A 13388-nucleotide genomic window follows, 5' to 3' on the forward strand; every position below is an offset into this window, starting at 1 on the left:
TATTCTCGACGTGGTAATTTATGCCGAAGCATTGGCTTCCTGAATAATAACATCGCTGGCCTTCTCAGCAACAAGGTGCAGGGGCTGCGCGATATAGAAGCCAGGGATCTTGGGAAAGACGCTGGCATCTACAACACGAAGGTTCTTGGTGCCGCGGACCTTGAGGTTGGTATCCAGGACCGCATTGACGTCGTCGTCGGCGCCAATGGGGCACGAGCAAGAGGCGTGGTGACCCCAGGCTTCACGACGGGCGTACTCCTTGAGCTCTTCCGTGGTGGATGCCGTCTCCTCCGTAGGCCAAACCTCAGTGAAGCCGCCATCGAGGGGAATCACGTCCTTGAAGGCGCGACGACCAAACTCGAGACCCTCGGCCACGGCCTGCAGGTCCTCGTCGCCGCCGACCTGGAATGAGTTGAAGTTGATGACGGGCATGTCCCGCGGGTCGGTCGACTTGAGAGTAATGTTGCCGGCATTGTTGCGGCTGTGGGCCTTGAGAACGATCCAGGACCAATGCACGTGATCCTTGAGAGCCTCCTCGCTCCAGCCAGGGTAGTAACCGGGAAAGTTAGCGGGGCCACCAGTGATGATCAGGTCGGGGTCGTCGGTCTCGGCGGCGCTGGACTTCTTGATGATACCCAAAGCAATACCGTTTGAGGCATATACACCCTTGGCAGTCTGATCATCGTTCTCGAGGTAAGTCGTGAGGCAAGGGTCGTCCTCAGTGGTCATGAATGTGCATCCGTCAATGAGAGAAAAGTTGGAAGGCGTCTCGCCAATGAGAGTCTGTTCGTATCGGTCCTGGAGGTTGAGGCCAACACCAGGAAGATCAACCACGACAGGAATGTCCCACTTCTCGAGCTCGTCCTTTGGCCCAACTCCGCTCAGCTTTAGCAGCTGGGGGGTGTTGTAAACGCCGCCAGCAATGATAACCTCGCGGTTGACAGTGACTGTACCGTTGCCAGTCGGGCTTGCAGTCGAACTTCTGCGATCGGCACGGTACACTAGTCAATTTTGTGAGTTATTGGTCGAGAAAGGTCGCCGTTTCCACGCGCTGTCAAGTATGGATACTTACGACTTTTACCCTCTAGGAACTCAACACCAGTAGCCACGGGCACGTCACCGCTCTCGTCAAAGATAATTTTGGTCACCTAAAACTATTGTCAGGCCCCTGAGTGTCCACCTAGCATTCGAGTCCACTTACCAAGGTATCAAGCTTAATGTCCAGTTGGTACTTGCGCGAGCCGTCGGCGTTAACAGCGTTGGCAGTGTCAATAATGTGATCTCTGGCACCGCCGCGCTTGCTGTCCCGCATGGCCAGAGGAATCTGGTATACTCCCTGAATCTTCAGTTGACCAGGAGCGTTGATATCGGTCAGCAAGACGCCCGCCAGACCCGTGACAGTGGTCAGAAGAGCAGTCAGAACGGTCTGACCCATGGCGGTGGCCGATGCAGCAATGAGCGATACGAGCTTCAGATCCTTGACGGCGGTAATCAGCGAGGTCAACGACGTGTCGTACCATCCGCTGAAACCATGTCCGATAATGCTGGATGGGATGTAGTGGTTCTTCTCGATCTTCTGCCAGTACGTCCTCATATGGGCCGCCTTCCAAGTGTCGTCTCCAGTGAGCTCGGCGATGCCATCCCAGTCACTATCGAATGCCTGAATGGTGACAAGAGCATTGTGTCGAGAGCATCCACCCAGAGTGCCGGATCTGGGGTACAAAATACCTAGAGGCTCGGCATCCTCGGGAGGGTTCAATCCAGTATATTCAGTTCCATCCGGTAGCAGGTAGGTCATTTTCGTGTCCTGAGCCTGCTCCTCCAGAGTTGGGTGGTGCCAAACGTAGAAAGCCCATTCAGTCTCGGCATAAGCAGTCGAGGCGAGGTTCAAGGCGGGAACTTCCTCGATCAACTCTGTTCCTTGGTCACCACCAGCGTCGATGAGGAGAACCTTGAACCCGGCGATGGCGAGATTGGCAGCGGTAGGACCGCCACCCGGTCCACTACCGACGACCACATAGTCGTATCCCTCCAACGAATCTCTCTTGCCTAGGAAAGGATTGTGTCGGGGCTTTGGTGTTGTGAAACGCCATGGCACAGATCTGAGATAAACCCGCTTGTCAACATTCCTAGTCTTCTAGGTTGAGAAGGGAGTATTTTCTTACAAGGACACTGCGCTATTCGCAAGCAGCAATCCTGCTGCAATGGCCGTGTACGTCCGCATATTGGGAAAGGACGCTCTGAATCAAATGGAAGTTTGCAGCTGTCTTGGCCACAGCTTCAGATGTAAAAACAATGAATGTGTCAGCAATGCAATGCAATGCAATGCACTGTCAGAAAAGAGCGTCGAGAATCAAATAGTTCCCTGGGCGAGACCGAAAAGCAATGCTAAAGAATGACTGGCCTTGGCATGGTGGTGGCAAACTCGAGGGCGACGATCTGGACACGACACCTTATAATGTTCAAACCCGATGTCCTTAGCATGAATCTAGTTGTATGAATTCATCTCAGGGTCTACTATATGACTGAGGTAAACTCTATCCAGGAATGGGGCTCCCCGGAGTTTCCCTCTGTCGCCGATCTGGATACTCTTCCTGGGGCAATCATCCCGCGCCTCGATCCGCTGATCTCACCATGCCTCGAACGAGGTTCGTCAACAAATCAGGTCGAAATAGATTCCAGCATGCGGCTTGCCAAAATCAGGTCTAATATGTGGGGACATGCACCGGAGTCAATACCACCTGGGGCTGGCTGAATATTCACAAGCTTGAAAAGTTCCAAGTTGTTGGTTCATAAGAAGCCCCCCTTGCAGCTTGAATAACGACCAGGGCTGAGCAGGACTTTCGAAACCATCTACTAGAATAAGCACTTTTGGACGATCTTGGAAATGATCGACTTGCACCAACAACAAGTGTTTTCTTGGGCAGGCGGCTGCTGGGATGCGGTAGCCCGCTGGTGTTGATTTTCATTCACTATTTGCGACGGCTTTCTGCAATGGCCAATTCAGGTCAGTGGCGTCCATCCTTCGTGTTTTTTTTTTACTCCAGTGGCTCATACATAGGGCATTTGATGTCGGTCCGTCTTGCAGGCGCGAAGAAAGAAGAAATCCTGCGGTCTCCATTGTAATTTATTTGGCATGTTGCGGTTGCCAAATAATGGAACCTTGCAAAGAACGTGGCAGCGATGTGATCTTACGGAGTCGATCGGCCCCGAACCGAGTTTTGACCGTGAAGGCCTGGCCGTAGACCCAACTTTTCACGATCCCTCCCAACAGAGCGGGTGAGTTGTGGTCGTGCTCAAAGGAGACGCAGATTAGAGTACAGCTGCCCCTGTCTGTCGGACAAGGGTCGTTGCCAAGGGTCTTTTCCGCAGCGGGCTTGGGTAACTGTTGTTGGCTTCACTCCAACTCTTTAGAAAGAAACTCCTTTAGTGGCCGTACTTGAAATAATTGGTGCTGTTGATCAAAATTACCTACATTCACGCCAAAATTGTTCTAGCTATACATGCTAAAACCAAACCAACCTCCCTTCAACTTCTCTAGACAGGTCAGATTTATATTCTGCCCACGCGGCTAGGATCGAAGCCCAAGGGCACGCGGCACTCGCTGCCACTCTCGGCCGATAAGCTTGGCAGGGGGTTCTCCCTCCGCCATCTGCAATTGAACGGTATATTCCGTCTAGCTGGCAGATATGGAAGTCGGACTGCCGATCTGACGGATATTGTAGACAGCCCAGGGAGCCGAGACTTGACGCGAATTCGCGCACCATGACATTTCCTTGGCAAGAAGATAGCAATACTAGATACGTGATTGCAGTCAAGATGTTCAAATGAGGCCCCCTATTTTATGACATGCTTTGCCTTGTCTGTCAAAACTGAAGTGCGTGGGTTGTTTGGCGTGTTTTTTACTACGTAGGTACCTCAGATGAGCCCGCTTCCTGTGCTAACTCAGAGACCGTTTGTTACACCTAACCTAGAGCGTCCCGTCCCGTTGCTGCTCGCGCCGGCGGAAATGGCCCCCATCTATGGACTGCTGCTCGAATCATGAAGTCGGCAGCTCCATAGCAAGTATGTGTCATTGAGAGAAGGAATATAGCATGGGCATCATCGGACGATAATGCACACACTCATGTCTGTCTCCTTCGCTCTCGGCCGACTGTCAGTTTCTAGACATGCACGTACGGCAGGACCCGACAATGCAAAAATTCGGATAGCGAAATGGGTAAATGAATGGAAACCTCGTCGCTCTTCTTGAGGACTTGGGACACCCATGCTTGAAAGACGGAACTAGACTACTTTTTACAAATGCCGAAGATCTTTACTGGATTCGCTCGGGGAAGAAGAAAAAAAGTGGTTAAAGTTTATGGGTCTCGTCCGCTGACAGATGCACAGACCAACGATGAAGGGGTCTCCCTAGTCTGGGTCCTCCACAGTGTACCGTACGAGCCATATCCGTTTTCAGTTGCCCCTCTGCCCTGCTTTGCCCTACCCTGCTGCCAAATGCTAGGAAATTTTACACAGACTCTCTGGGGGCCGCTGGCTTTTGCGTATCCTGGCGCTCCCACTCAAAATCGAATCGTGACTGCTTGCGCTCGTGCCGATGCTGCTCATCATCGGAGTCGAGTGGTGTAAGTTCCACAAAAGAGCCCTCATCATGGGCCTTGGTTCGAGAAGTGCTAATAACAAACTCTGATTTGACCTTGATTCTGCTCGATATCGATTTGTCGTTTGTGGACTTGTCGTTATTCGAGGTCGAGTTTCCGGTAGGGTATTGACTTTTGTGGTGAGTCGTGCCAAAGACTTTGGGAAGTACGGTGGCGAACAGCGACCGCATTGCCGGCATACATGCGCAGATGATGCCAACGCTCGTTTCGACGGTACTCCAGACTCCGACAGGGACGAAATCCTCTGATGAAAAATTAGTATATCCATTGTAGTTACCAAGCGATTCAACTTACGTGTAACGTTTGTTGTCTTGGCGAAGACTAGCAGCCACTGGAGACGCAATATCGATACGATAGTGACACTATACCATGGTTAGAATCAGCAAAACAAAAATTGGATCGCCCGGTTAACTCACAATATACCGACTGCAAACATGAGCATAACTTGCACCTTCTTCTTCATGGACAAGTTGAGGTTCCATAACTCGGGCATTGGGAGCGCAATAAGGGCAACGTCCAACACGATACATACGGCTGCGGCAACCCAGGCTTGCAAATTGACGTCTCGGCAAGTTGCCTCATATTCACCATCCCATTCCAACCAGGCGCCCGGAATCGGAGTGCACTGAAAGATTGTAATGATCTCGAATGCGACAAAATATAGGACGTTCAAGACAATGAGGGCGTAGGCGCCGATGCGGAAACCCCTCCGAGGGAAAATTCTCAGGTAGAAGCATAGAATCGAAATCTTGGTGGCGGGTACAACGAAAAGGTAAAGGATCTCATCCCAGTAGTAAAGCTATATCGCAGCTATTAGTATTTTCTTTTGTTCCCTTTCAGTATCAGGGAGCGAGCATGGACTTACATAGAGAATGTAAGTGATGTCGTCGAAATCGACCATCCACATGTCATGGCCAAGACCATGTTTCGCGAGGATCCAAGACAGACATGTCATGGGAATAGATGCAATCTACCATCATCAGCTTTCTGGGTTTCCTCAGTGTTTGTCGGAATCACTCACCACAGTTGGCACCATGATCCAGTCATCCATACCCCATGTTGCCCTGAATCCGGTGAGATACCTGCTCACGAGGCGCAGAATCCAAATAAATAATGCTAGTGCTCCGAACAATGGCGTCGTGACAATGATTTGTAGCGAGTTGTCCTCGTGTGATCTGCCGCAGGAAACGTCCGAATATTTCTTGGTAGCTGGGGGGAAAGGGGTCAGTAAAGATGCTTGTCAGCACGACTTGAATGGACTAACATAGAGCGTCTCGAGTCGAGCAGCTTGCGTAGACGCAAGTTGAAAGATCAGAAATGACGTCTTCGTTGGTACAAATACATGTCAAGTTCGTTATCGACGAACAGACTGATTCGGGCACAATTTCCAAGATGCATTTCAACTAAACAGTCTGTTAACCTCGAAAATGTGATATGTATGGTTTCTCCTCTTTTCACTTACGCCACATGTTGGGATCGTGACATCAGTGTCGGTGCTATCAGCCGCGGCGCAGAAACGGACTTGCAGCAGAGCTGCAAGCAAAAACGTAAGGAATGAAAGCTTCATGGTCGAAGAATGTCGGAGGGAATCAGCATAGCAAAACAAGAGCAACGAAACAGATGAGAAGAACAATCAAACGAATGTATGGAAGAGCTTTTCATGCCAAAGCCAGCGGCTCCAATGATCTGATATTAAGAAAGGGAAAGAATATTGCTATCTATCTCAATGATTTGCATAGGCCTAGATTCCGGGGGAGCGAAGGATGGGCTACCGAAGGCCATGCATCCTGACGATTCCGTCTAACTCGCACCGCGGTTTCAACGATAAAAAATCCATGATGATCCCAGAATGATGCCAAGCCTGTAGGTGCGAGGATTATAAGTGGGGGACAGTGAGGAGTCAGGTACAAGGTTTAGGTCAGAATGCCCAAGTTGGCGCTGGGAAGAAGAGATTGCCTCTAACTGTCCCCATCTATGGTCATGTCCGGGGGTCCCCGGTCCGGTATCCACGGACCAGGACGCCGCGCGTTGAGTCTTTTGAGCCTTGGCCCGCTTTTGCACGGCACATTCGAAGTCCCGTACACTAGAATTCTAGCCTTGGACAAGCGAGCTTGTTGGCCTCGAGGCTCTCGGCGGGCTAGATTGAATCCAGTCTCGTCTTCTATTCCTTGCGTTCCTGGCTCCTTCAAAGGTACCAACCAATGCGTTCCGATCTAAGAACGCTGGAACCAAGCAAGTTTATTGATTAAAAAAACACCATATGTACGTGGTATGCACATTCCAGGTTCTTTTACGGCACAAGCGCGGGGACAGAGAGGAGAATGAGAGAGGGTCTTCTGCTCGCCAGCCGCGGCTAACCCGGTCTTTGAAGGTGCAGTCATCTGCATTGGACACGACGCCTTCTCCGCTGCAAATGCCCCAAGTACCTGCATGCGCGTTGATAGGGATATAATACAGAGTACACGACGTTTACTGTGTAGGTACTGTGTGTGTAAACTTGAGTTTAGCGGCTTGTACCAAAGGAGACCGTTGAGCTCCCAAGAAAATTGCCGATATCCTGCTAGTAATGCCCCTGACGATGCTGCTAGAAAACCATATTATATCGGAAGATTTTCGCCTTGTGTAGCAGGCACTAACCTGGGAATGCGAGGTCTTTCGAACTCTGTTCCCCACAAACTTTGTCGATTTTGAGCTTTTATTAAGGGTCTTTGTATAACATTTGTCGATCAGCCCGCTTGTCGGGAGCCAGCAATCGCTGCCCAGCCTTCGCGCCTATTACTACTAGTGCTGGCGCCAACTACGGAACGTGGGAGAGGAACATTCTCAACAATGTCAAATAACCACTGCAGCAAAGACTTGCTTCATGTCGCTATCGCGGCTCGAGATATGATGACATAACCCTGGTCTCCAATACCCTGCTGGTCGTGCCGGCAATCTGGCACACCTGATCATACTTGTCTATTCTCATTCCCGATCGGATATGGTCCTGGATACATAGTCGCAGCCCGGAGGCAGATCGTGGGTATCGTCATTTGCTACATTTTCGGCGCCAGCACGACTTAATCGTAGCGAGGCCTTCTGTGCCGAAGATCTTTTTCAGGGGACCAACCAGGGGGGGCTGAAAGATCGAGCTCCTGGCTCCCGTTCTCGAACATCTTGGAACACTTCCTACTTTAAGATCGCCGTGCATACCAGGCAAACTATGAAAATATACTTGGTGTTTAACAAGGACAACCTCTTCGGTAAATCTGATTCCTTAGCCGTTCGCCTCGAATTCCAGGTGATTAGTCAACACTCTCTGTATACGAGAGGGTCCGGGGATGTTCCCCGAAGTTCCCTAAGCATGCTCGGAGAACGGTTTTTTATTCGCTAGGAGAAGCACATCAAGGTTCCGAGTGGCTCATTTTTATCGTGGCTGTTTTTTGTAATTATTACTCTTGCGGAACCCTGATCGCCGCAGTCTTTCGCGAGATAGGATCTGTCGGATTCACGGAGAACCATAAAGTTGAACTCATTGCGGCGCTCATTGATCAAACTTTATCCGTCTTTGCAGCACGTGATTCTGCTTTATTATCCTTAATGGTATATAATGTGACATGGGTCAAATAAGTCATGTGTCATCCCATTCGATTTAATCATGGTACATATAGACATATTGTCAGGTGAGAGTCTGGGGCAGAACCTGTCATGACGTATCCAGCTGAAAGCTTCGTCGGCTGTGCTTTGCGAGAGCCGTAAAGCCTAGGCCACAAAGCCATATATGACCTAGGCAATTTCTATAGAGTGCTATAAAAATATGGATCGTCTCCTAGGTACGACTCGTGCCAGACTCATTTCCATTTCTCTACTCTCGTTGCAAATACTTCTCCTCATATCTCACCTGAGCCAAGGTGAAGTGCAAGACAAGGTCGAGGGAATATAAGCAAGATATCTGAGTTGATCCCACAGATCTACGGAAGAGAGGTGTTAAAGAGCTATCTGATATATCCGAGCAGGTGATCTGCAAAGGGTACTGGCTGCGTTAGTGCAAGATCATACTGCGGGAGGTGCATGTCTCTAGAATCAGTGTTAGCACTACCGTGGACCCCATTGAACGAATAGTGAGTTGCCAGAGAAGCGCACCTACGGACATTCATTGATCAATATACCTCGACTGAAGCAATGAAGCACTACCCAGAAGGTTAAGTAAAAAAAACTCATTCCTTAAATATGGTGGTTCCCTTCCCCTCTTTAAGCAGTAATATTTGTGGAATATCGAACTTTGTTAAACAGTAGTGATTATGTCGAAGCTTTTCTTTGAACGTATTGCTTCGACTTGAACTTATTATGTAGAATGGCTTCACCATCCGAATGGATTTCACTTCGTACAATAAGTGACGGCAAATAGATCTATATTTCACGTGACGTACAAAAGTGAATACTTCCTAGCGTACGACGACTGTAGATAATGCTCTCTGACGTTCGGATGCTAGCAGCCGTCAGCTATATCGTGGCTGTGGTGGCGGACTAGCAGTATATCAGCCTATTCCAACTACTTAGATGACGTCCTCGTACGAGACCGCAAATGCCTGTATTCTAACATATCACGTATCTTGTACTTTTGTCCCACTGTTGATTTCCAGAGCTGACTTTATTCTAACTAAAATAATGTGTAAATATCGCCTTTCTTTGAGAAAACCAGCTGCGCCTGATATTACTAGCTGATCCATTACATTATATTGAATATGCGTACATATGAGAACTTAGTTCGATATTATTTGATAATATGCTTTTGTTATTTTGATATGGAGCACCCAATCTTTTTTTTTTTTTTTCCCAAAGTAGTTTTGCCTCCAGCCCACATGAGGGGGATTGAGATGTTCTTCTTGAGAACTGCGCCGCATTTGGTCAGACTCCGGACTCCGGAATCCAGATATTGTGTCACAAAGGCAGCCTCAGATTGGCTTTGTGGAACTGTTCCGGACTCGTCCTAGCTACAATCAAGGATAGTTGGCGATGTGACGTCGTTAAGTCAAGCAGCTTCAGTCAACTGCCGATGATTTTGATAGGCTATTGATGGCTGACATCTTGGTGACACTGGCACCGGCTCCCGATGAGAGAGCCAGAAGAAAAAGCCAGTTCAGAAAGATAATCAACAAGCAGAGATGGCAGTTCCTCTTGCGATAGTGTAATTCGCATGAGATTCCACCAGGATTTGCCAAGAGAGCAAAGCCCCCCGTCGCTCCGCTTTGTATCCATCCGGCTTCGGCATTTCGTATTGTCACGTGACCGATCTAGAGTGCCCAGGGTGTTTTTCCGGTCTTTTTTTGAGGCCTATCAAAAAGCTCAAATGCACCATCTTTAAGGTCGTGTCGGGCGGCGGTGTTGCTTACATACGCCGCATGAGACAATGCCGGGCGGCACAGCCAAGCACCACAGCTCGGCCGCGCGGCCCCGGTCCACCGATAACGAGAAGCAAATTTCGCGGCGGAACGGACCGAAAGTTCGTACGGGCTGTAAAACTTGGTAAATTTTACCATCATATCATGTCCCCTATTTAAGTGGATTTTTGGAGCTAACTGGCCATGCACTAACCATAGCAAGTGAGTGGTAGTATTGCACCTCAGTGTTCAGCCCTATGGCTGACCGATTCGGTGTTATTATTGAATTAGAATACGACGGATCAAGTGCGACGAAACACGGCCACATTGTACCCGTTGCACGTCTACAGGACGCAAATGCGATGGTTATCTTAGCACGCCGAAGCCCGAAACTGGGCCCAAGAATGCACCTAGTACTTCGGACCTGACCTTGACGAGAAGAAGATCCCAAGCGACCGTATTGCCGGCCTCAATGAGGCAACTCAGCTCCGATATACAAGGCACCGAGTGGGAGAGATTTTATTTCCACCGTTTTCGAGCCGAAGCACTCAAGGGACTCGTTCTACATGCAGCTAACTCTGGCTCATTCTGGCAAGGCCTCGTGCCCCGATTTGCTCACCATAACGATGCCGTCAAGCACGCGATTATAGCGCTTGGTTCCACATATCATTTACAACTTCAGCAGAGAACAACTGTTGCGCCGCGACTCGAGGCTTTTACCTTGCAACAGTACAATAAGGCTATCCAATCACTGCGCGAGCCCTCTGATGGCACCCCGCTTGAACAAGTCGAGGTTTTACTGATGTGCTGCCTCATCTTCATCTGCATAGAGTCTTTGCGAAATAACAAGCAGGGAAGTATTCTACACCTCTCCAACGGCTTACAGATCATTGGACAACTCCCGACAGCGCTGCTGGCACACATCATATCCGACACAGACTCGGATCCTAATAATTACGAAGAACGATTGACCAGGTCAGAATTAAAGCAGTTTTTGGCATACTTTCAAGACCTTGAGATTGGTACACAAGTATTCGGAGCACCGGATAAGCCCGTGCTATCTTTGCGCATGTTTGAAGTGACCAAGGATGACGATGGTCCCCGGGACGAGTACAAGTCATTACAGGAGTGCCATACCCAACTAATTCGATATGGCCATAATGTGCACGCGCGTATCTGGCACACCTTGCCATACAAAGGCGACAACGAGTTTTGGGCGTCCCCTGATCAAATCCGCGAGCATGAGCGTCTCTTGGACCGTGGGAGACGCGTGCTAGAGATGACTGATCGGTTCATGTCCAGTCCTCTCGGACCTGACCCCGACACGGACAGGGCTGGATTCATTTCCGGCACGCTAGACAGGATGCATAGCCGTGGCATCCTGCTTATGGCCGAGTGCATGCCCAAGAACATTACCCGACGACAGTTGCACGAATTGGATCCGCAATGGAGCGAGGTGGCGACTTTGGTGGAAAGACTGTACGACCTCATTCATTCGCCCCCGGAAGCTGCTGAGGATGGGTTGAAGAGAACGTCAGCACTGCACGAAAACACTCGGGCAATCACCATTGACAATGGTCTGCTGATAGGGATTCACGCCACGCTCTATGGCTCGGGCAATCGAGATACCAGAAGACGAGTCATGGATGTGCTGAGACGCATGGAGAGTAGGCGCGAAGGATTGTACGATGCTAGTGTTCTTCTCCGGGTGTTTGAAGCCATGGGCGCTGATGGCCATGGCACATATGCGTCCGAACTGCTTCTGGATGATCTGGCGGGGCCCGGACTTAGCGGGGTCAATGGTCTATTAGGACTCGAGGCCAGGCTTGCAGAGCTTCATATTGGTTGGAGGGTGCCGCCACAGTCCTAAACAGAGAGCCCGGAGAAGCAATCATGTATTTTCCCAACGACACAAGACAACCCCCAAAGAAAACTCTCCACAGATGCCTAGTTGGATAAAAGAAAAATCACATGATTTCCAAGGGACTTTCCCCGTGACAATGCCCAAACCCATCGCTATTCGAATTCAAATACATGGAAAAGAGGACAGAAGCAGCGGCCTAATGTCAATTGCTTGTTCATAGCACGTCGGTCCTTGCTGTAAGGCGACAAGCTGAAAGGCAATTTCTGTTGCATTCAAAATTCCACCCCTAGATCGGAACACTCCAATGTCCAGGCTCAGATCTCCCCTCTCTCCTTTGCTGCCTTACTAGCCGGATGGTTGACCCTCGCCCTCAGCAATCTCTGCGTCTGCCAGTCACCGGCCTTGATGTCATCGTATTTCGGCTTCTCTCCCTCGTCCAGACATGTTGGTAGTGTCCGGATCATGACGTCTTGGCTAGGACTGAAGAAATATGCTAGACTGTAGCGCTCCCTGCCGCTGATATTCCGCACACGGTGCACTGTGCTCACAAATTTGTCATTGGTTGCCCGCTCAAGAAAGTCTCCAACATTGACCACAAGGCTGCCGTCAATGGGCGGTGCCGGTACCCAGTGCCCGTTTGCGTTCAACACCTCCAGCGCGGGCGTATCGGTGAGCTGATTGACCAGGGTAAACCAGCTATAGTCTGCGTGGGCGCCGATGCCGATCTGGTTGTCGGCCGCCACCGGCTGTGGTGGATAGTGCAGAGCACGTAGTCCCGCCATGGGGAAGGAAGTCATATAATCAAAATAATTCTCTTCGAGATCGAGTGACAGGGCTATCAATCGCAGCAAGGTTTCGGAGAAGGCTTGCGCTGCGGCTCGATACTCGTAAATGGTTTTGCGAAATTCCGCCGGATGTTCGGGCCATTGAGTGAGCGGCGGCGAAGGGTACGCCGACAGATCCAGATCTGGAGGCGCGTTCTGCTCGGGCTCGAACGGGTCCTCGGCCATGTTCCAGGCCTCCTTGAGATCGCCTGCCGTGCGGTCGTCCAGGCGCGTTTCTAGAAGTGCTTCGTACCCCTTGATCGTGGGAGACTTGTTGATGTGGATCTTCATCTTCTCTTCGAGCGGCTGCGAGAAAAACTCTTTGATCACATCTGTAACCCGCGTCTGCAACGAAGCACTGATGCCGGTATTTGTCGCGTACATGAAGCCCACCTCGGTAAAAGCCTCCCTCACTTGACGCGCCACGGCTTGACGATCGGCAAGCTGAGGAGACGACGCGAGGCTGAAGTCAACCTCTGGCAGTCGCTCAAAAGTCGGTTTCATATCCGACCCCCGTAGGACTGGGCGCGACTGCTTGCCCTTGCCGGCGTGGAAGACAACCTCTTCCGGCGCATCATTGAGCAGAGCACCTGGTGCCATTGTGTTCAACGCCAATCAGCACGAGATTCGAGTGCTGCAATTCGTTCTAATGACTAGAAAAGATCAGGAGTCAACCGTC

General features: G+C 50.3%; 4 protein-coding genes across 4 annotated transcripts; 1 reads left to right on the forward strand and 3 right to left on the reverse strand.

Annotated features, from left to right (window-relative positions):
• Positions 1-18: 18 nt before the first annotated feature.
• On the reverse strand, positions 19-2224 carry PFICI_04084 (uncharacterized protein; the record flags this gene model as incomplete). Its single annotated transcript, XM_007832665.1, has 4 exons — positions 19-1001; positions 1073-1148; positions 1202-2102; positions 2166-2224. The coding sequence occupies 4 exons, from the start codon at positions 2222-2224 to the stop codon at positions 19-21; spliced, it is 2019 nt and encodes a 672-aa protein (XP_007830856.1).
• A 2286-nt stretch (positions 2225-4510) lies between these two features.
• On the reverse strand, positions 4511-6228 carry PFICI_04085 (uncharacterized protein; the record flags this gene model as incomplete). The annotated part of the gene is made up of 7 exons (XM_007832666.1): positions 4511-4905; positions 4956-5023; positions 5078-5460; positions 5527-5631; positions 5683-5870; positions 5926-6064; positions 6124-6228. The coding sequence occupies 7 exons, from the start codon at positions 6226-6228 to the stop codon at positions 4511-4513; spliced, it is 1383 nt and encodes a 460-aa protein (XP_007830857.1).
• Positions 6229-10493: 4265 nt separating this feature from the next.
• Positions 10494-11891, forward strand: PFICI_04086 (uncharacterized protein; the record flags this gene model as incomplete). Its single annotated transcript, XM_007832667.1, has 1 exon — positions 10494-11891. The coding sequence occupies one exon, from the start codon at positions 10494-10496 to the stop codon at positions 11889-11891; it is 1398 nt and encodes a 465-aa protein (XP_007830858.1).
• Positions 11892-12199: 308 nt separating this feature from the next.
• On the reverse strand, positions 12200-13309 carry PFICI_04087 (uncharacterized protein; the record flags this gene model as incomplete). Its single annotated transcript, XM_007832668.1, has 1 exon — positions 12200-13309. The coding sequence occupies one exon, from the start codon at positions 13307-13309 to the stop codon at positions 12200-12202; it is 1110 nt and encodes a 369-aa protein (XP_007830859.1).
• Positions 13310-13388: the final 79 nt, after the last annotated feature.

This window comes from Pestalotiopsis fici (assembly GCF_000516985.1).
Source record: "Pestalotiopsis fici W106-1 unplaced genomic scaffold PFICI_Scf_2, whole genome shotgun sequence".
Taxonomy (NCBI): Eukaryota; Fungi; Ascomycota; class Sordariomycetes; order Amphisphaeriales; family Sporocadaceae; genus Pestalotiopsis; species Pestalotiopsis fici.